The sequence below is a fragment of the Rattus rattus genome, chromosome 13 (genome assembly GCF_011064425.1).
Source record: "Rattus rattus isolate New Zealand chromosome 13, Rrattus_CSIRO_v1, whole genome shotgun sequence".
Lineage (NCBI taxonomy): Eukaryota > Metazoa > Chordata > Mammalia > Rodentia > Muridae > Rattus > Rattus rattus.
The window spans coordinates 46,981,423-47,003,588 of record NC_046166.1 but is presented as its reverse complement, the minus strand read 5'-3'; the positions used below and the strand labels follow the sequence as shown (position 1 = coordinate 47,003,588).

Here is a 22,166-nt window from a genome sequence, read left to right as displayed (position 1 = left end):
ATTTTCAAGGCTGTGATTTTGGCAAATATTCTAAAATCACATTAAGGTTTTAAGAGACTTAAAACATGGGGGCTGGAGAGATGGCTCAGTGGTTAAGAGTATTGGCTACTCTTCCAGAGGTCCTGAGTTCAATTCCCAGCAAGCACATGGTGGCTCACAACCATCTGTAATGAGTTCTGAAGCCCTCTTCTCCTGTGCATGAAAACATTACTCACACACATAAAATAAACATATCTTTTTAAAAAGACTAAAAACATATTTGTTACCAGATCTTTAGTGCGAGATGTATACAGGTCAAATCCTACCCATTAGCGAAAGAGTTGTTCTGATGTGTTTCACAATCAAAGGCATCAGTCACTTCCTGGGTCAAACTTTATGTACTCTGGCTTGAAAATTGTACACTGTTAAATGCTAATGGATTTTCCTATACACCAATGAAATAACTGAGCTCTACTAAATTATTTAGGATATGTTTTCAAACTTTTGCAAAATTTAATAGTAGATTACATTAATATTATTGACCCACGGTTAAGTGGTCTTTGTACGTTAAGAATCTGTAGATTTTAGAGGCAGCCTTCTCTCCATTTTCTAAGTGCCATAGCAGTAGCTCTCAACCTTCCTAATGCTGCGACCCTTTAATACAGTTCCTCATGCTGTGGCGACTCCCAACCATAAAATGATTTTGTTACTACTTCATTATTGTAATTTTGCTACTGTTCTGAATCATAATATAAATATATGATATGAAAGATATCTGATATGCAACCCCCAAAGTGTTCATGACTCATAGGTTGAGAACCACTGTACTATAGGATTGGGGAAAATCATATTTCTGACAGCATTACCCTGCTAAGTGAACCTGAAGTGATGTGTACTCAACAGGTATTTCTTGCCTTTCAATTAAATGTTGAGGCTGAATTTGAACAACTAAAGGGGAATTTAAGGCCAGCTGGACTGTTTAGCAAGATCAAGACTAAACTGATCTACACAAAGAGATAATTCAGTGGTAGAACTCAGGTTCATTGTGTATGTGCAAGGTTGCAAGATCCTAGGATTGATTCCATAACTACAGTTATGTGTGTGTGTGTGTGTGTGTGTATGTGTGTGTGTGTGTGTTCATATGTTTATAATTTATTTTATTTTTTTCCTATGCATGCATCAATGTTTTCTTACCACTTTCAGTTATATGTGTATGGGCATCATACACAACACACACACACACACACACACACACACACACACACACACACTCACACCATTGCTCCTTTTTTGCAGGGCTAGGGGAATTTTCCAGAAGGATTAGGTGACCCTAATATGATGGTAAGGGGCAAAGCCGTGGCACAAGTATAGTTTTGATTGGCTTCTATGTTAGTTTTGTTATATTTGGTGATACCTTGAAGAGTTTCAATAATCAGCCTTGTTCTGGCCTTGTTATCTCCTCTAGCTGGGTGTCCAGGAGCTGACTCAGCTCCAGACTTATCCTCCCTAAGTCATGGCCGTCACTGATCAACAGCCCATTGTCAGTGGTTTCCTCCGAGGAGCCCAGTTTGCTTCCAGGAGATGGGGGATTATTCCCATGGTTTTTCTCTCTTAGTGGACCTCTCAACATCTCCATAGATAATATCATCAAGTTTCTAACTGTACTTTCTTATCCCTTTGGATTGTGTCTTCTCTTGCTTCTAGTTCTGAGAGAGAGGGAGAGAGAGAGAGAGAGAGAGAGAGAGAGAGAGAGAGAGAGAGAGAGAGAGAGAGCGCAAAACAAACAAATGTGCTTACCTGGTGTCTTAGTCAGGGTCTCTATTCCTGCATAAAACATCATGACCAAGAAGCAAGTTGGGGAGGAAAGGGTTTATTCAGTTTACATTTCCACATTGCTGTTTCATCACCAAAGGAAGTCAGGACCGGAACTCAAGCAGGTCAGCAAGCAGGAGGCCATGGAGAGATGTTTCTTACTGGCTTGCTTCCCCTGGCTTTTTCAGCTTGCTTTCTTTTTCTTTTCTTTTCTTTTCTTTTCTTTTCTTTTCTTTTCTTTTTTTTCCCCCATCTTTATTAACTTGAGTATTTCTTTTTTTTTTTTTTTTTCGGAGCTGGGGATCGAATCCAGGTCCTTGCGCTTGCTAGGCAATCGCTCTTCCGCTGAGCTACATCCCCAACCCCAACTTGAGTATTTCTTATTTACATTTCAATTGTTATTCCCTTTCCCGGTTTCCAGGCCAACATCCCCCAACCCCTTCCCTCTCCCCTTCTCTATGGGTGTTCCCCTCCCCATACTCCCACATTACCGCCCTCCCTCAAACAATCACCTTCACTGGGGTTTCAGTCTTGCCAGGACCAAGGGCTTCCCCTTCCTCTGGTTATCTAACTAGGCTATTCATTGCTACCTATGAGGTTGGAGCCCAGGGTCAGTCCGTGTATAGTCTTTGGGTAGTGGCTTAGTCCCTGGAAGCTCTGGTTGGTTAGCATTGTTGTTCATATGGGGTCTCGAGCCCCTTCAAGCCCTTCCAGTCCTTTCTCTGATTCTTTCAATGGGGATCCCATTCTCAGTTCAGTGGTTTGCTGCTGGCATTTGCCTATGTATTTGCTGTATTCTGGCTGTGTCTCTCAGGAGAGATCTTCATCTGGTTCCTGTCGGCCTGCATTTCTTTTCAGCTTGCTTTCTTATAGAACCCAGTACTACCATCCAGGGATGGCACCACCCACAATGGACCATCCCACCCTTGATCACTAATTGAGAAAATGCCTTACAGCTGGATCTCATGGAGGCTTTTCCTCAAGGGAGGCTCCTTTCTCTGTGATAACTCCAGTTTGTGTCAAGTTGATACACAAAACCAGTCAGTACACATGGGCTACTAGACAGTTTCAGATCTGCCCTTGAAAGATCTTTAATGTCATTTCCATATATCTAAAATTTCTAAATACTTTAATTTCTTTTTTGTTGCTTCAAAAGTTATTGATTTTTTAAACTTAATAATTTGATAAAATTAAATTAATAAAAAAAAGTAAAATTTTAAAAAGTGTGCCCACACAGGCTTATATCTATTCACATATATAATATATAATATATGTGAATATATAAATATATTACAATGTTTCTTTTTAAATTTTTCATATTTTAAGATGGTTCTTTTTAAAAAAACATTGTTATAATTTATGAGGGTATTCTAAAGAGTTTCTGTGTTAATACATGTCCCCAAGTTAAATAATATTTTATGTTTATTTTCTGTGCCATCAAATACATTATTGCATATCAGTCTAACTAATTTTTTAAGAAAATTCTTTCATTATTATTATTATTATTATTATTCTTTTACTTCACAAGTTGTATATTAGGTTTCTGAGATGTGATAATATCAGATGTTTAAAAAAACTCCTACAAGATAATGCCCAACTTTAACTTGCAAAAGGACAGTAGTTCCTTTGTTCAAACTGAACAAAGTCCTTTTCCGAACACAAATCTAAATTTTGCTTTGATTTTTCTTCTCACCATCATCTTTGTATTTGCTCCAGACATGCATACAACTAGATAAAGTCAATATGCATTTCCTTAGGTTGATTATTTGATGTTATGTGTGTCTTCGTGGTGTGCTTGCATATGTATATGCATTCCCACATGTACATGTGTACAGGTGCACATATTTGTGTGTGTATGCATGTGCGTGCTCTAGGAGGCTCTAGGTGACATCTGGAGTCTTCTTTGATCTTTAGTCACTTTATTCATCAAGACAAGGATCTCTCATCTAACCCTACAGCTCACCATTTTGACTAGCCTTGCTAGCTTGTTTCTTCCAGGGAAACCCTTTCTCAAGTGTCAGTCGGGCTGCCACGCCCACCTGGCATTTACATAGGTCTGGGATCTGAACTCTGGATCTCATGCTTGTAAGACAAATGCTTTAGATGCCGAGCCCACATCCATGGCCCTCAATCTTCTTTCAAAACCACTATCGTGAGAAGCTAGTGTCACTTGGCATAAATACAACTTATAAATGATCATCAAATAAATCCTATAGCACGCTAACTAAATTCACTTGCATGTCAAAGAGAATTTAGTGTTATTTGACTCTCAGACCATTTTCTATATTCAAAATGGACATTTCTCAGACTTGGGGATCGTCACTTCAGCATAACCCAGAATGCAAGAAGACAAAACAGAGTGGTTCTCTCATGGAGAACCTGGTTTAATGCCTTTCTCTTGTAGTCCTTGGTTGTCGTGGGTCCTTCCTGAGACCATCTTGCATTGCGAGATTTCTGCATTTCATTCTCTTGAGGAATATTCAACAGTCCAGTTGAGTTGACTTGGAATCCTGATTGTTTTTTGTCAGTCCTGAAAACCATCAGTTTCCTGCAAAGCCGTTGAGAGAGTCGCAGAGCCACCTCCTTACGGATTCTCAGACCTGGACAGAGAACAGCTCAAACCCCGGGAGAGGCAAAGCCGGTGAGGGTGCACTTGCTTTTCGTTTGATAGCCTGGGTTCTTACGAGGTAAAGGAGGAGGAAAGTCTGTTGCACCGCCTCAAACCTTACTGTTGGGTGAGACTCCCATCAAATGCTTAGATTTCACCCTTACTGTGGCGAGTTAAAAATGGTAAGTGATTCACAATACAGAGTCTTCAAAGTGAAAGAAAACGATCCATTCAGGATGTGATAAATGTCTCCAGAAATGGATTTTAAATTCTGCACTTTTGTCTTTTACCTTAAGAATCCCATCTAGTTTCAGCCTATCTAAAGTGATTACGCAATCGCCTTAACTTCAGCTGCTGTGGGCTCCTTCACCTCTCACTCCCCGTCCCCCTCCTTGCTGGTGATTTTACTAATTTTTTATTACTTCAGGCACTATAATCTATTAACATAGAACAAGCAAGCAAGATTTTGAACTCAGAAATAATTACCGATCTCGGTCTTTTAATGGCATTTAGATTTTGTTTCTTTATCTTTACAGTATCAATGTTTGTAAGGGTTAAATGCAATAGTGTGACTATACTGCAGGTAGGGGTGTGCGTGCGTGCGTGCGTGCGTGCGTGCGTGCGTGTGTTTGGTGTCCCAACAAATGAATACAAACTCACAAATCTAACAAAGGTCTTGTTACCTAGAAGAGTTCAATTTTAATCATTCATATTTAAACCTTAACTTGTTTTTACTTTACTCCCTTTCATTTTCAAAATTCACATGTGGGTTCATTATACTTTATGGTGCTGAGTGTTTTACTTGGGATCTCTCTGGTATTTAGTGATAGTTTGAACAGAACAGATAGCCCTGAGTAAAAATTCTAGTTGTTTAACATCTGATCTCAGCCACATTGTCCCAAAATGTAAGGTTTTCTTAGCAAACCTTAGTTATTTTTAAAAATGCATTTGCCTCGTGATTTGGTCTCTCTCACTCTCAGACATAGTAGTTCTCTTTCCCGGCTGTGGGAAGGATGAGGCACAGTAATTGATGGTGCTTATTTGGTTTCTGAACACTAGTTTCCATAGAAACAAAAGAGTGGTGCAGGGGCAGTTGTCAGGGAGGCTCACAAGTCATTCTTCCAGGAAGGATTTATACTTCCCCTTACAGAACACATTAACACACTGCTGACTTCTTGTTTAATGTGCTATTAATTACTTGGCAGTTAGGTTGGTTTTTATTGTTTTTCAATTGCTAAGTCAAGAAGCTAAAGGGTGAGGTGAAGGAGGTAAGAAGGACATGAGAAGGAAGGGAGGGCAAAGACTGCTTTCATCCGGTGAGAAAGGGAGGAGGCCAGGAAGTCAAGGGAATGCGGTGCCTGCTCCTGCACATCTTTCTTTCCTGTGGTCCCCTGCCTCCTTAACGAGCGCTGTCTGCCCTCACTGCCCCTACTCTGGTGTGTGTGTGTGTGTGTGTGTGTGTGTGTGTGTGTGTGTGAGAGAGAGAGAGAGAGAGAGAGAGAGAGAGAGAGACAGAGACAGAGAGAGAGAGACAGAGAGAGAGAGACAGAGACAGAGAGAGACAGAGAGACAGACAGAGACAGAGACAGAGAGAGAGAGGGAGGGAGGGGAGGAGGGAGAGAGAGAGGGAGGGAGAGAGGGACAGAGAGAGACAGAGAGAGAGAGAGGGAGGGAGGGGAGGAGGGAGAGAGAGAGAGAGGAGTCGGGGGGAGGGAGGGAGGACTGATTTAACTAATACTGTGTAATTTGCGAATGTCTAACATGTTTCTATGAATCAAAAATGAACACAATATACAAAACTTTTTGTTATTATTCTAGAGGACCTTTATAGCTAGAGGTTTTGTTTTTTTTTTTCATTTGTTCAAAACAGCCAAAAAAAATCTTAATTCATATTTTTTAAGGTATGAGCAACCCTGCATTAACTATGGAGAATGAGACTTAACTCTACAATCAAAATAAAACCACTCTTGTAAAGTAAGATGTTTGGGCTTTATTGTTATACTTTATTCTTAACAGCTTCCTAGTTTCAAAGAGTTAATAGTTTCCATGAACAATATTTATTTTAAATGACCTGGAAGATATCTTACTTGACCTATGGGATTCCACGAACCATGTTGGACATGGATATGGACCTAGCGTCAGAATTAGCCAGCATATATGCTAACTTGACAAGCTATAGAAATAAGTTGATGGAAAAGTGACAGGGATGGATCCTATAACAAGCATCGTCTTACATTTTGCAGGATCATAGAATTAACTTTTTCTCTCATTGAGGGTTATCATCATATCTTTGATCATCTATAAGCAAGTTCTTACTTGGTCTAAGTATTAGATGACTAAGTCTTGTCAGAACAAGCTTCCTCATCCCCATTTTGGGTCACTCACTGGAGGAACTCATTATAGGTCATCTTTAATAGCTGATCCTGATCATTTTCTTAAAATTATAATAACAAGTAAACTTGTGTTTTCCAATAAGTTTCCTCAAACCCTATTGTGTTTAGAAGCCTGTAGTGAGCCCAATATACCTGTGCATGCACTAAAAAAGCCAGCTCTCTCCCTATACATGCAACATTAGAACAGATACAATGTAGCACGCCTGTAATCCTGGATCTCAGAAAGAAAGATGGCTGCAAGGTCATGGTCAGCCTTATCTGCATAAGGAGTTCCCAGCCAGCCAAGCTACATGAAAAGATCCAATCTTTAAAGCAAGTAAACAAAGAGTAAGCACAATATAGCCAAGTTAAACATCAAGCATTATAAACACAACTTTCCATTTTAAAAACTGCATTCTAAAATCTTCAGTTTTAAGGGAGGCATGGGATTGCTGTCCAAAATAAAATAGTTTGTATCAACATGATTATTTATGTTTTTAAGTTTACTTTGCTTGGTTTTGATAAATAACTATGTAAGTAAGGGCAAAATACAGAAGTTCATTTAATCTAAAAAAAATTCAGGAGCAGAGGCAGGTAGAGCTTTGTCGGGGTCAAGGCCAGCCTGTGCTAAATAGTGGGTTTCAAGTCATTCTGAGCGTCACAATGAGACTCTGTGTCAAGGGTGGGGGAGACACAAATTAAATTATAAGCTGCCAGTTGAGTAGTGTTTTGGCTTTGGGAAGCCATGGGTCACCTCTGAATATATGATATTACAATACATCAGACTAATTATAGCTATGGTTAGGAAGGTGAAAATGGAACATTCTGAATTGTACTAAATTCCAAGTAGGTATTATTACATTTCTAGAAAAGATCCTAAGAGTAGAACTATGAATGCAAAAATATGAAGTACTAGTTAACCCTGCAAATAAAATATTTTATTAGGCTGGAGAGATGGCTCATTGGTTAAGAACACTGCTCTTCTGCAGGTCCTGAGTTCAATTCCCAGCAAGCACATGGTGGCTCACAACCATTGTAGATCTGTAGCCCTTTTCTGGTGAATCTGAAGACAGCTATAGTTATACTCAGATACAGAAAATAAATAAATCTTCAAAAAAATTTATAGAACACAGTTGCGTAAGACATAGAGTCCCCCAGGTTTGTTTACAGTATTTTAAAAACATTGGTTATAATTGATAACGCTGTGTCTAAGTCTCCTTTGCGTTCTAATATTCTGACACTGACCAGTGTTGTGTTTGTTAATAACTAAGCCCAACACATTTCACAGAGACAGCATTATAGGATCTCAATAAATAGTCGATAGAGATGATTTGAGCAATTAAAATTAAAAACCCACAGAAGGTTGATTTTATTACATTTGAACATATAAAGTTGATATTTGTAGCCAAATGGTGGCAAAATCAACTGCACACACCTTAAAAAAAATAAAACAAACAAAAAACCACCAAGTAATTTTTTTACATGCTTCTCTTTTAAGTAACAACCATCACCAGAAACGTTTTTAAATTAATTTTTTCCTACGATAGGGACTGCTGGTATCCAGCCCTCAGCACCAGTTCTTTGAGAAAGGCAGACAAGCAATAGAGTATGTAATCAAAAGCAAGGCCAACGTTTGTTTATCTTTGGCAATTCTTCTGTCTATAACTCTTTGATATTCTAAATCTAAAATTGGCCTCTGGTAATTAACTCCTGCTGCTTAGGAGCAGGGGATAAAGAAGAGGAATTAACTCAGAACCCTTCAATGATCAGTGAGTAGCTCAGAGTTTCATTAACTCTTTGTGAACAAGAGTAAAAGGAAAAGAAAGCCATGCAGACAGAAAGAAAATCTTTTGCACTTTCAACTCACACAGACACAAACACACAATCTCACACACACACACACACTGGTTGCACCCCAACTACCTGTCTCATCAACTCCACAAGGATTCACTCACTCATTCAGGATGAAAAAGAAGCCCCAACCTTTATTGCTCAAAGAAGAAACTTCTACCTTTTTAATGCTGAAAGTAAGAAAAAGCCCTTCCCTTATTGTCATTCTTAGAGCTTATACTTTCCCTGGAGAATTGATTACATGGTCTTCGAAGTATCTTCACATTCCATATGTTCATAACAAGTTTTAAGACACTAATTTAAGTCATAAATTGAGGAGTTACAGCAGAAATGTTTACCATATGTTCCTACTAAGACTAGTACCTAACTAAACATTTATTCTCTGTTACTAGCTCCATAAGTTCATTAAAAGTTTAAAACAATAATTCTTATGTCATAAATTAGCATTGTTTTTATCAAGAAACAAAATCATCTTCCTTGAGTCTCATTAATTTTACAGTTTTGTATAGGTAAACAAGTCAATATTTTATTTTTTGTCCTCGCACCTACAATAAATTGTCCATTCCCAAGTTTATGACCTTTAGTTACCAGATAGTAGTCTCATAGCTAACCTAAAAGGAATGTTTCCCCTAGTCATAAAGTTGTTCCAAGCCTGCTTTCTTATCCTAGCACAATTAACCTGTGACACATGAAGGTTTATAAAGCCCTATTTGCAGCTTTTCAGAGGGCTGGAAATTACTTTTATAAATTTAGGAATTCTATAAAATCATTATCGGGAATTGTGAAATCATCAACACGTCTATAAAGCATTGCTACATGTGAGTATGTCTTTCTTGATCTGCAGAACATCTGCCCAATAGGGTGAGCTAATATAATGTCCAGGAATCATTAGATTATGTAATAGTGACAAGAAAGGCATATTAGCAGCCAGAAGCAGTCCTGGGCCGAAATCTCTGAAGGCCCTGTAATTCAGAGTTTACCCATGGCAGCCATGCAACGTGGTGAGCCATCTCCAGAAAACTTACTTACCTGCCTTCACTCTTTCCTCGATGGCTTCTGATAGGGGACTGTTTGTTTTGGGCAAAGTCTCATTTGGCTGCCTCAGAACTCACTGTGTAGACCAGGATAGTCTCGAACGTATAGAGATCTATCTGCCTGCCTCTACCTGCCACTGCCTTAGCTGTGGTAGGATCAAAGGCATTCTGTACCATGTTTACTGATACCACTTGCATTGTGTCTCACATTTGCAAGGCACATAATTCATGCATTCATGGAACTGTGTCTAGGGAGGCTAGAGAGATGGCTCAGTGGTTGAGAACACTGGCTGCTCTTCCAGAGGACCTGGGTCCAATTGCTAGCACCCACACGGCATCTCACAACTGTCTGTAACTCCAGTTCCAGGAGATCTGACACCCTCACACAGACACGCATGCAGACAAAGCACCAAGGCACATAAAATAAAATATAAGAAATTATGGAACCGTGTTTAATGTTGATGGGCCTAATTGTCAAATGGTATCTTCTATTTTTGTCCTTTTGAACTACATTAATAAATGCTCTGCAGCTTTGGTAGAGATGCTGAGGATGGATAGCCAGGGCCTTGTACATTCTAAGTAAGCACCATACCATACTGTGCCATACCATACCATACCATACCATACCAGTCCCAAACCTAGTCTGTGGCCTTTTACAGATTTCTTTTCTCATTTCAGCATAATTTACAAATAGTTGTATATTTCCTGGAATGCACTGTGATGCTAAAGCATTAACTTTAATATACCCCACCCTCCTTATTGTAGAACAGAACATGTAAACGTGCTGTGATATCATGTGTATACATTTCCTTAAGTTTCCCTTAACTCTTCAGATATTCCTAATCTCCAACTGTCCTCAGAGGGATGAACAAAGAATTTATCTCCTGGAACTAGATAGTCGTGCAGAAACTTGTTCATTACCCTAGACCTACCAAATCAGAATCTACATTGACAGCGCCTTGAGTAAGAGCATCTGTTATGTGTGTACATTAAATCTGGAGGTGTGTATTCAAGAAGGCCTCCGCCAAGCCTTGCATCATGGGAAACAGTTTGCAACGGGGTGTGTGATAACGTAACAAATGTAGAATAAGTTGCTGGTTTTGTGTTTAACATAGTCTCATTGGTTTTTGTTTGATTTTAAGGTACCAAGGCTGTGGAAGACTGGAACAAGCTTCCAATTGGAAGGCACCATTGGCCAATTGTCTCTTTGGCTAAATATGCGAATTTTGTCTTCACTGATGGGGATCAAACACAGCACTATCAAGAATTTCAAGTAATCACCAAACTCATGCTTAAAACAGAACACTGTTTATTCCAATATATAGACTTCTGTAACTAATACAAATTACTATTAACCTTCAAAAGTAATTAAAAAAATATTTTTTGCCAAAAACTGAGAATAAGTTTATGGGCCAATTTTCATTCAGATATTTGGGTTGTCCAATTTGTCACATAATCTCATTATTTGGTATTCTGTTTTAGAAAATTTAGGTTAATCTTAAGATTTAAAATTTTTCAAGTCACTTTATCATGCTAAGCTGTATTCGGGAGCAGGTAAGAAATCATCCTTCCTTAATTTTTTTTATGATATGAAACTACCGTCATATGAGAGAGCTGCATTAACTATGAATTCATTATGGAGGCCACCTACAGCTGAAGGTTTTCCGTCCTTGGTGGAAGGCTGTAATTCTAGTTCTAGACTTTGTCTCACATTAGAAAATTCGAACACTGAAGCTTGAGCTCTCTGTTCAAAACAATTGGATAAAAACTTTTGTCAGAATTAATATAATGTTTTGACAAAGAACTTATATCAAGAAATTTATTTTCATGTGTTCTCATTTGAAATCAGAGGGAATATATGCTAATTCTTATCGAGATTGCCTGGCAACACTCTTTTGTTGGTTTGGATGTTATCAAATCTGTTTTTTCACTACTTACTAGGTGTTATTGTGAAATGACTGAGTTTCTAAGCATTTCTGATAGATCAATCGATTATTCCTCCACGCACACCTGTATCATCTCTATGTCTTTTCATCAAAACTATAGTTGTTGATATATATTCTTCCTCAAATGCCTATCAAGATTAAATTATGCAAATCATTTAAAAATGTGGAAGTTTGGTTTACCGTGAACTAAACGACATGCTGTTTAGAAATGTAGTTCAAGGTAAACTAAAATAATGTTTTTGTTGATGCCAAAATGTTTGGCCTCAGTGAGTACACTCAGAAGCTCTTGTGCCTTGAATGCACTATTTACAAAAAGGAAAACATCTCATTAAAAAAAAAATCTGGGAATTAAGTTTTGTAAATTAACCATTAGAGTAGTGAGCTGTGCAGTTCCTTTGGTACTAATTTTGAGGATTTCAAGTAGATTAGCTTTTTTTTTTTTTTTTCTAAAAAAGGCTAGATAATTGAAGTAAGCAAGAATTCACTACAAACTGAAAGACCTGCGGAGAGTAGAATAATGGAAGATCATTGCAATTATTCAGCCTTGCTAGAGCCTTTGGGAGTTTTAGGAGTGTTTAGGAAGAGCTGATGTCAGTTCCTCGTGTTTCACTTGGGCGCAGTGCTGGGCGTGACGGTGAGGGTTGCTTTCACATGATTTCAAGCTAAAGCCTTTGATCTGACAATCTACTTCGAAAGACTCAGAGGATGAAGTGTGCTTTCCCCTTCGTCTTTAAGCATGTTTGGGTCATTTGTCATTACCGGAAGTGCCAGACTGGAGCTCATAGCTCCTGCTAGAAGTCTTTTGGGCAGCAGCATGTGGTGTATTCGAAGATCTATGCAGCAGATTTTCTGATAGCACAGTGCTCCCTTATCCATCTTCCAGGACAAAAGTCTGTGAGCATGTCCTTTTATCAAAGTGGTAGCTGGTGGGGAAGGGGAGGGTTTACATTCTACCCTGCTAAAATACTGTTATTTTTGCTCTCTTTATGTCGTTTATGTACTTATTTTAAACACCTAAGTCCATAGTCCTAGGAGTCAAAAATGGAAAAACATTTAAAAAATAAATTTTTTTCAGTATGTTGTAATGGTTATTTCTGTTTCCATCCAGTTATTTAACCTTTGGAGTTTGTTGGTCATTTTGTTGTAACTGGAGGGATGGATGAAGGGAATGACTGCTTATCTCATCAGAAGTCTACTGCCATCTTGCCTGGGTGGACAAGCATCGAATAAATATGTCTGCACTCTCTACAGCATCTTAAACACTTCACTTGAAAAGATTTGTACAGACACACACTCCGAAAGTCCTGATTTATGCTTAAAACTATCATTTCCATTTTCCCTGATTTAAGAGCTCTTTCCGTAAAGGCAACAGGATTAAAGAAACCATTCCTTTAAAAGTATTGAATAAGTGTTTCATGTATTTGCATTCCACCTACTGCAGTATCATAGAAGAGGACTGGTTTGTTCAACGATAGCACTCGCATCTGAATACAACGATGCTGTCTTCCCACATCCTTGGATTTCTTGGTGATATTCTCTAATGAATATCTGTTTGTCTTCATTATCTACCTAGATGAAATTGCTTGGCACTGTCAATACCGTTCAAGAGAGGCTTTGATAATAGTCTACTGGAGCTACTATTGACAGCATCCATGCCAACCATTTAGTCCTAGCACGTCTCCCTGGAGACGGGATGAAGGATCACCTGTTAGACAATTCCGAGGACAGGTGGGGGTAGACTGTAAAACTTAAGTACACGGTAACCTGTAGGTATCAACTGTTTAACAACAAGCGACCTCCACCAAGGAAATCAGGTGCAAAGAGTTTACTAACCAAGTTTATAGAGAGTAATCTAACACGCAATTTACATTTCAAGAAAATATAGAAAAGATGTTGTGCTATTATGTTACAAGTTAGTCACTTTTCCCATTTTTAAATATGGGTAAACTTTGTTGGCTGAATCTGTAGTCTGTATTTATATCCTGTGTAATTGTTTACCGATGAAAGCGGTGCTTTTGTCACCTCGTTGAGTTTTCTTAAGCACAGAGGCATATGCACAGATCAGTGGGGGCGGCTTACACTATAAAGCACGGCAGTTTTCCCAGAGTAGCCTTTCCTTCTCCCCACCTAGAATGTATTCTGATGAGCCAATATTTTGTACAAAGTGACAAAACTGAACAATGATCTTACACACACGCACACACACACACACACACACACACACACACACACACACGCACACACCACACTAACGTATCTGTACATAAGATCCCTTTGTGGAAACTCATACTTCCTAAGTAGCTCAAACCATGAACCCTTTCTTTCCAGGGGTGGTTGTTCCTTGTAGTCTGGGCTTGTGTACAGTGGGCGCCACTGACATGATGAACGCATGTGCTCCAGGCGTTCCTGTGGTTATAGACAGGATTGAGAAGCGCCTCTCAGCACAGCGCAGTATACCAGGGGGTTCTGAAATTATCTGGGTATCTGTCCCCCTGGAATCCCTTTGAGATGTGAGTGGAGAATGCTTGACCATCACAGAGCCCACACAATAACAGCTCAGTCTCTAAGCTAAAATTTGCAAGATTCTCGAAGATTCCCTCCTCCGTAAACCACTGCAGGGGTGGGGCAGGAAGGTAGACTCTGATTGGTTGAGCTGCCTGCCAGTCATACAGAGAGGTTCCTGAGTCTTTACCCTTTTGGGGATGATTTTTGTTTGTTGTTTGTTTGTTTGGTTGGTTGGTTATGTTTGTTTGGTTTGCTTGTTTTTTTTTTTTTCTTTTTTCTTTATCAACACAGCTACTTCTGAGTTATCTCCCCATACTCCTATTAGTAACTCGATAAATACTCTTCACCAGGTCGGTCTTTGGTGCAGTCATTATTTGCTGGGTTCTCTTTCAGGGATGAGTAGTTAAGTGTGTCTGTCCTATCAGGAAGAGACTCTCATACAACAGGACTTCATTAATACTTAGTAATTTATTTGACATATAAAGGTGCTTATTTAAACTGAGGAGAAAAAAAATGCTCCAAAGTATAATTAAAGACTAAATTAAAGAATGAACTTAACCCTGGAAAGTTGCAGTTCCTGTTGACTTTGGTTCAGTTATTAAAACGATGGTCTCACAAGTTTTGATTAAATGTTTTGTTGTTGGGTTTTGTTCCCCCCCCCCCTCTATTTTCTACCACTATTTATGGCTCCTTACCGGGCAATCTTAAAGAATCTTAACGAGCTTAATAAAACTTTTGCAAACAGGGTAGTGGTGGCACAGGCCTTTAATCCCAGCACTTGGGTGGCAGAGGCAGGTGGATCTCTGGAGTTGGAGGCCAGCCTGGTCTACAGAGCTATAGAGAGTTAAATATAACTCTATGCGGGTTAAAAGGCTTGAAGTGAACCCTTGGGCAAGCTGAGAAGACAGAGAAGAGCCCTCAGTGGCAGCAGAGACAACTGAGGCTCAGGCAGAGACCACAGGGACTGTTTTTATACGTAGGTCTGCTGGTGATGCTGACAGTTATTGTAAATTTCTTGTTTTGAAAGCAAAACTAACAACAACAACAACAACAACAAAAGCCACTACTGAAATAGACCCCCATTCAAAGAACTTAGGACTGAGGTCAACTGTGATGCAAAATATTTTGTCCTGGGGTTCTTCCAGTGGGGAGCTTCTGAAAGCTTAAATTAAAGGGAACCATGGTACTGGAAAGGGGGCCCTTGTCTTTTGAAAGAGGAGCCACAGCAAGTGTAACTTTCTCTTCTGATACAATATAGCTGGAGACGATATTCGCCGAGTTACTATGTGTCAAGGAGGACGGTATTGCCTGGGGATATTTGCAAAGCCATTAAAGAGTAACTTCAGAAAAAAAAAAAGGTATTTGGTTCATGCAGCCAAAAAATAAAAAATAAAAAACTATTTTTACAACTTACTGTAGGACAGCCTTTTTCCCTTTATGCTACATCTTAAAACAGAATATAACAGAATAACTAACACCAAATCATCTCGCAAATGAAAACAAATGGAAACTCAGAATGAAAGTATAGAAAAATCCTATGATTAACTCTTAAGGTAACTCCTAACTTAAAAGAAATTTAAAGGCTGAAATGATGGATGATTTGCATAAATTCCTGCATTGCTACATTCTGTTACATGTAAATGTCTCATATACATTATACCCAGAAGATTTAAAAATCATGACACAAAGTACCTCCATTTGGGGGAAATAATCCATTCTTTTCCAACTTAGTAAATTATAAACATACATTCATCTTATGAAAGTGAGGTGTTTATTGTTTCTATTTATAACTTAATTCCACTTCAGATTGTTTACCTCGAGGGTATAACCAACAGGACATATAGGAGCCCCAGAGTTTTCCACAGTAGAGAGTCTACAAATTTTTTGGTTTTTTGCTTTTTGTAAAAGGCTAGATAATATTTTGGACTGTATGAGGTAAAAGATTAAAAACAAGGGCATTACTCTGGTAATTACACGGGATAAAAAAAGGTTTTTTCCCATTATTTATTCACTTTACATCCAGAGGGAATACCCTCTCCTCCCAGTTGCCCTCTACAACCTCTCCCCTCCTCTTCTGCTCTGCCAAGGATGAGGCCTCTCCTGTGTATCACCCCACCCTGGCACATCAAGTCACCGCAGAACTAGGTCACCTCCTTTCCCACTGAGGCCAGACAAAGCGATTCATTTAGGGAATCCACAGACAGGCAACAGATTTAGGGACAATCAGCACTCCAGCTGTCAGGGGACCAGCAGGAAGACCAAGCTGCACATCTGCTACATATGTGCAGGGAGCCTAGGTTCAGCCTGTACATGTTCTTTGGTTGGCGATTCAGTCTCTGAGAGCCCCAAGGGTCCAGTTGAATTGACTCTGTTGGTCCTCCAGTAGAGTTCCTATCCCTTCCAGGTCCCTCAATCCTTCCCCCAACTGTTCCATAAGACTCTCTGAGTTCCGTCCAATGCTTGTCTCTGCCTCTGCTTCAGTCAGCTACTGGGTGGAGCCTCTCAGAAGACAGTTATGCTAGGCTCGAGTCTGCAAGCATAACAATATCATTAATACTCTGCAGGGTTTGCTGCTTGTCCATGGGATCGGTCTCAGGTTGGGGCAGGTATTGGTTGCCATTTCCTCGGTCTCAGCTCCATCTGTGTCCCTGCAGTCCCTGCACTTCTTGTAGGCAGAACAAATTTGGGGTGGAAAATTTTGTGGGCGGGTTGGTGTCTTTTTCCCTTCTGAATGCAGGAAGTGACCACTTCACGTCCCATATCCCCTACTGGTAGGAGTGTCAGCTAAAGTCACCCCCACCGATTCCTGAGAGCTTCCCCCATTCCAGGTCTCTGGCACATCCTAGAGATGCCTCCCAACACCAGTACCTACTGTGTAAGTTCTTTGGGGTCTGGTTTACCTCCCTCAGGATGAAATTTTCTAGATCCATCCGTTTGCTTGCAAATTTCATGATGTCCCTTTGTTTAATAGCTCAGCAGTAGTATTCCATTGTGTAAATGAACCACATTCTCTTTATTCTTTGGTTGAGGGGCATCTAAGAAGTTGTTTCCAGCTTCCGGCTAATAATGAATAAAGCTACTATGAACACAGTGGAGCATGTGTCCTTGTGGGATGGTGGGGCATCTTTTGAGTATATGACCAGGTATGCTAGAGCGGGGTCTTGAGGTAGAAATATTCCCAACTTTAAGAGGAAACTGCCAGACTGATTTCTAGAGTGGTTGTACAACTTTGTACTCCCACTAGCAGTGAAGGAGTGTTCCCAATGTTCCACAGCATCGCCAGCATCTGCTGTGCTTGAGTTTTTTGATCTTAATTCTGATGTGTGGAAAGTGGAATCTCAGATAATCTCAGAGTCGTTTTGTTTAGCATTTCCCTGATGACTAAGAATGTCAAACATTTCTTTTTTTTAAGATGTGTGTATATGTATGTATGTATACACACACACACACACACACACACACACACACACACACACACACACACACACACATACACACACACTGTAGCTGTCTTCAGACACACCAGAAGAGGGTGTTGAATCCATTACAGATGGTTGTGAGCCACCACGTAGTTGCTGGCAATTGAACTCAGGTCCTCTGGAAGTACAGTCAGTGCTCTTAACTGCTGAGCCATCTCTCCAGCCCAAATCAACCCTTCAAAAAACACTTCTTTTAAGTGCTTCTTAGCCATTGGAGATTCCTCTGTGGTGACTTTTCTGTTTAGCTCTGTACCATATGTTTTGATTGGGTTACTTGATTTGTTGGTGCCTCACTTATTAAGCTATATATATTGTATAGAAGTTATATGTAAAATGCTAGCCTTCTGTCAGATGTAGGGTTGGTGAAGATATTTTCCCAATTGGTAGGCTGCCATTTTCCCCTATTGACAGTGTACTTTGCCTTACAGAAGCTTTGCAGTTTCTGAGGTCCCATGTATTGATTGTTGATTTTACTGCCTCAGCCATTGGTGTTCTGTTCAACAAGTTGTACCAATACATTGGTACATTCTGTACCCATACATTCAAGGCTACTCCCCCACATTTTCTACTAGATTTAGTATATCCGGTTTTTTGGCGAGGTCTTTGATCCACTTGGACTTGAATTTGTGCAGGGTGGTAAGTGTGGACCTATTTGCATTCTTCTACATGCAGAAATCCAGTTAGACCAGCACTGTTTGTTAAAGATGCTTTCTGTTTTTCATTGTATGCTTTTGATTTCTTTGTCTGTATGTGTCTGAGTTTATTTCTGGGTCTTTGATTCGAGCCTATTGGTCAATCTGTCTGTTTCTATACCAATACCAAGCAGTTTTTAGTACTATTGCTCTGTAATGCAGCTTGAAATCAGGGATGGTGATATCTCCAGAAGTTCTTTTATGGTACAGGATGGTTTTAGCTATCTTGGGTTTTTTGTTTATCCATATGAAATTGAGAATTGTTCTTTCAGGGTCTATAAGAAATTGTGCTGGGAATTTTGATGGGGCTTGCATTAAATCTGGAGATCGCTTTTGCTAAGATGGCCATTTTTTCTATGTTAATCCTACCAACCCACGAACATGGGAGATTTTTCCTTCTCCTGAGATCTTCTTCAATTTCTTTCTTCAGAGACTTGAAGTTCAGGTTATACAAGTCTTTCACTTGCTTGGTTAGAGTCACACCAAGGTGTTATTAGTGGCAATTAATTAATTAATGAAGGTGTTGTTTCCTGTTGGGTCCAGCATTGACACAGGATCGGAGTTTTCAATGGGAAAAGGGATATCTGGAAGCCTCACAGTAAATAGACACAGACTACTTTTCGAGTACAAAGGGACAGGCAATTTTTCAAGGCTTAAAGTCCCCCCCCCCACACACTTCTCACATTCTCTCTACTCACTCCACACTCACCTCACACACACACGTCATGAGCACCTCATTCTCACCTCACTAGCTCTCCACTTGCTCTCTTGCCTTTTTTTTGCCCAGTCTTTTTATTGATACCCTAAAAACAGGTAGAAAAAAAAGACATTGTATAATCATTGCCAAATCAAATTCAAAGGAATAACCACATTCCACAAAGAATTAAGAATTAAGGTGGGATGGAGGGACCTGGGTGGGAAAGGGGATAAAGAGGGGAAAGGGCTGGACATGATCAGGTATTGGTGAGGGAAAAGGACAGAAGCCCTGAGAGCCAGCAGAAAGAATAGAAACAGGCAACCTCGGGAGGTAGGGGGTGGGGGAGGGAGGGCCTTCCAGAATGTACCAGGGACCTGGGAGGTGAGACTCTCAGTACTCAAAGGGAGGGACCTTAGATGAAATGCCCTACAGTGAGGAGAGGGAATTTGTAGAGCCCACCTCCAGCAGAAAAACAGGGCATCAAGTGAGGGATGGGGTTACCCACAGTCAAAACTCTGACCCATAATTGTTCCTGTCTGAAAGAACTGAAGGGATGGAAATGGGGAAGAGCCTGAGGAAAAGAAGGTCCAGTGACAGTCCAAAGTGGGATCCAACTCAAGGGGAGGCCCCAAGACCTGACAGCATTACTGAGGCTATGGTGTGCTCACAAAAAGAGACCTATCATGACTGCTGTCTGAAAGACCCAACAAGCAGCTGAAAGAGTCAGATACAGATATGTACACCCAACCAACGGACAGAAGCTGCTGACCCCTCTGGATGAATTAGAGAAAAACTGGAAGAAGCTGAGAAGGAGGGGGACCCTGTAGGAGCAGCCCCAAGATCTCTGACACTGGACCACCAGCCAGGCAGCAGACACCAGCTGAGATGAGGCCCCCAGCACATATTCAGAAGAGGACTCGGGTCTGGGTTCAGTCAGAGAAGATGCACCAAACCCTCAAGAGACTGGAGGCCCCAGGGAGTTTAAAAGTGTGGTGGGTTGGGTGATGGGAGGATGGGGCAGGCTAGAGGAAACAGGCAGCTGGGGAGGAGGTATGAGATGGGAACAGTCAGAGAGTGGACTGGGAGGGGATAATATCTGGAGTGTAATAGTTAAAAAAAGAATTACAATTGTTCCCCAAAGTTTCAAGCTTCCCCTATTCCCAGACCCATGGCCAAAATAATAATGAAGTTGCAAACTTATTATTTAAACTTTAACTTTTGATGTATTATACTTCAGAGCTCAGAGCTCCGAGGTCAGCTACTTGCATTTTCCTGTGAGCTCTAATGATAAATGACATGGGCTAAGCTGCCAGACCGTGGTCAGAAAGGATCAAGTTAACCCTTAACTCAGCAGTTCCGCTAGCTTTCTGCTTCTGCACATTGAACACAATGACTCTCATAAGAGTCCCAGTATTTTGACTTAGTTTTACTAGTATATAATTTTATGTATTCTATACTTTCTTATACAAGAACTACTCTCAGATGTTGTGCAAAACTTATTTCATAACTTCAATAGTTTCTTTTTTCCTTTTTGGGGTCCCGATATTGGTTCTATTTCATTTTCTAATAATTTCCTCAAATGTTTTTTTGTAAGGCAAGCATTAATCTGGAACTACCATTGTAGTTATTACATTGTTTCCAAGATGAGAACACACAGCATGTACCTGGACCGTCAGGACTGTGCTGTGCTATGCCCCCCTATGCCTCAATTTTTAATTGTTTAAGAATCATTACATCAAGGAACACCTCCTTTCACAGAATTCACAAGAGCAGAAGGAGAAAGAAATAGGAACGTCAGATATAGTAGAATAATTACGCACACCAAGGCTAACTGAAAAGCAGTCATGCACAAATGAAATCTGTACAGCCATTGTCCAGGGCTAAGGTTAGGAGAAATGGGAACAGATGTTTTTACAAAATGCTGCTGCCAGCTACTGAGATGTCTCCATCCCAGGCTACTGCAGGCAGTCTGTATTTCAGATGGTGGGTCCCCTGTGGGGGATGTCTCCTGCTTCTCAGGGTCCCAGACACCATAGGCTCCTGAGATGTCTCCACCCCAGCCTGCTGCAGGCAGTCCCTGTCCTGGTATGCTGTCCCCAGCAGTTTCCCAGATTTCTTTTTCATTTTTCAGCTCATTACCATTTGTAGATAGGAGATGTACTGATTTTTTTTTTTTAGTTCATTTTGTATTCAGCCACTTTGCTGGAGGTGTTTACCAGCTGTAGGAGTTCTCTGTAGAATTTTGGAGGTCATTTAAGTTCACTATGTATGCCTTTATAAGAGGCATATTGATCATTTTTAAAAGTCATTTATGAGATCCCGTCAATCGTTTCTTGGTGTCGTTTTTCAAGTATGCCACTTCATTTTATATCATTTTCAATAGACTAAGAAGAAGCTCTTTTGTGGTTAAGTGCTCAGCCGTACACAGGACATACAGATCACTGCCAAGGCTCAGTGAATAGCATAGAAAAGGAGAAGAATGTAAGCTGGAAAATAGGGCAAAGGACTGTGAAATGCTATGTCTTTTGGACATAACATAGCATTACAATAGTGACCTTACAGCAGCTATAAAGAGCCTTTAACATCTTTTAATTTTGTGTGTGTGTGTGTGTGTGTGTGTGTGTGTGTGTGTGTGTGTGTGTACTCACGCAAACTTGTTAAGGAATGCTATCAAACTTACAAAAAAAATAAAAAATAAAAAAGCCAATAGCCAAAGCCGCTGTCCCAATAGTTGACTGAGGACAGTTCTCATTCAGAAAAACTTCCGTTAACCCAGGGCTTAAAAATCCTGGTGTGGTCATGCATACTTTTTATCCCTGAACTCAGAAGATGGAGGGGGAATCTCTTTGAGTACATAGTGAGTTTGAGGTGAGCCATAATTACATAGTAAAACCTTGGGTTTTGTTTTTCTTCGAGAAGGGTTTTCTCTGTGTAGCCCTGGCTATTCTGGATTTTGTTCTATAGTCCAAGCTGGCCTCAAACTCAGAGAGACACTCGCCTCTGCCTCCCAAGTGTTGGGATTAAAGGCGTGCACCACCACAGCCCCAGACCCTATTTTGAAAAGAAAGAAAGCAATAAAAGTTAGAATTGAATTCAATGTGGTCAAAGTTGAATCAGAACTTTTTGCTTGTCTCAAACTTGGAAGATGAAGAAGGCTTGCTACACATTTAAGGTCTGGTCTAAATAAGGAG

The 22,166-nt window shown here is 40.1% G+C and overlaps 1 protein-coding gene across 1 annotated transcript in view; it reads left to right on the top strand.

Annotated features, from left to right (window-relative positions):
• Zdhhc2 (zinc finger DHHC-type palmitoyltransferase 2) overlaps nt 1-12,693 on the top strand; it is a 62,971-nt gene extending 50,278 nt beyond the window's left edge. The window contains exons 11-13 of the mRNA XM_032918486.1: nt 4,320-4,432; nt 6,301-6,373; nt 10,799-12,693. Of these exons, the coding sequence (XP_032774377.1) occupies nt 4,320-4,432; nt 6,301-6,341 (154 nt within the window). The 3' untranslated portion in view covers nt 6,342-6,373; nt 10,799-12,693. The remainder of the gene's footprint in view (nt 1-4,319; nt 4,433-6,300; nt 6,374-10,798) is intronic.
• The last annotated feature ends 9,473 nt before the right edge of the window (nt 12,694-22,166 follow it).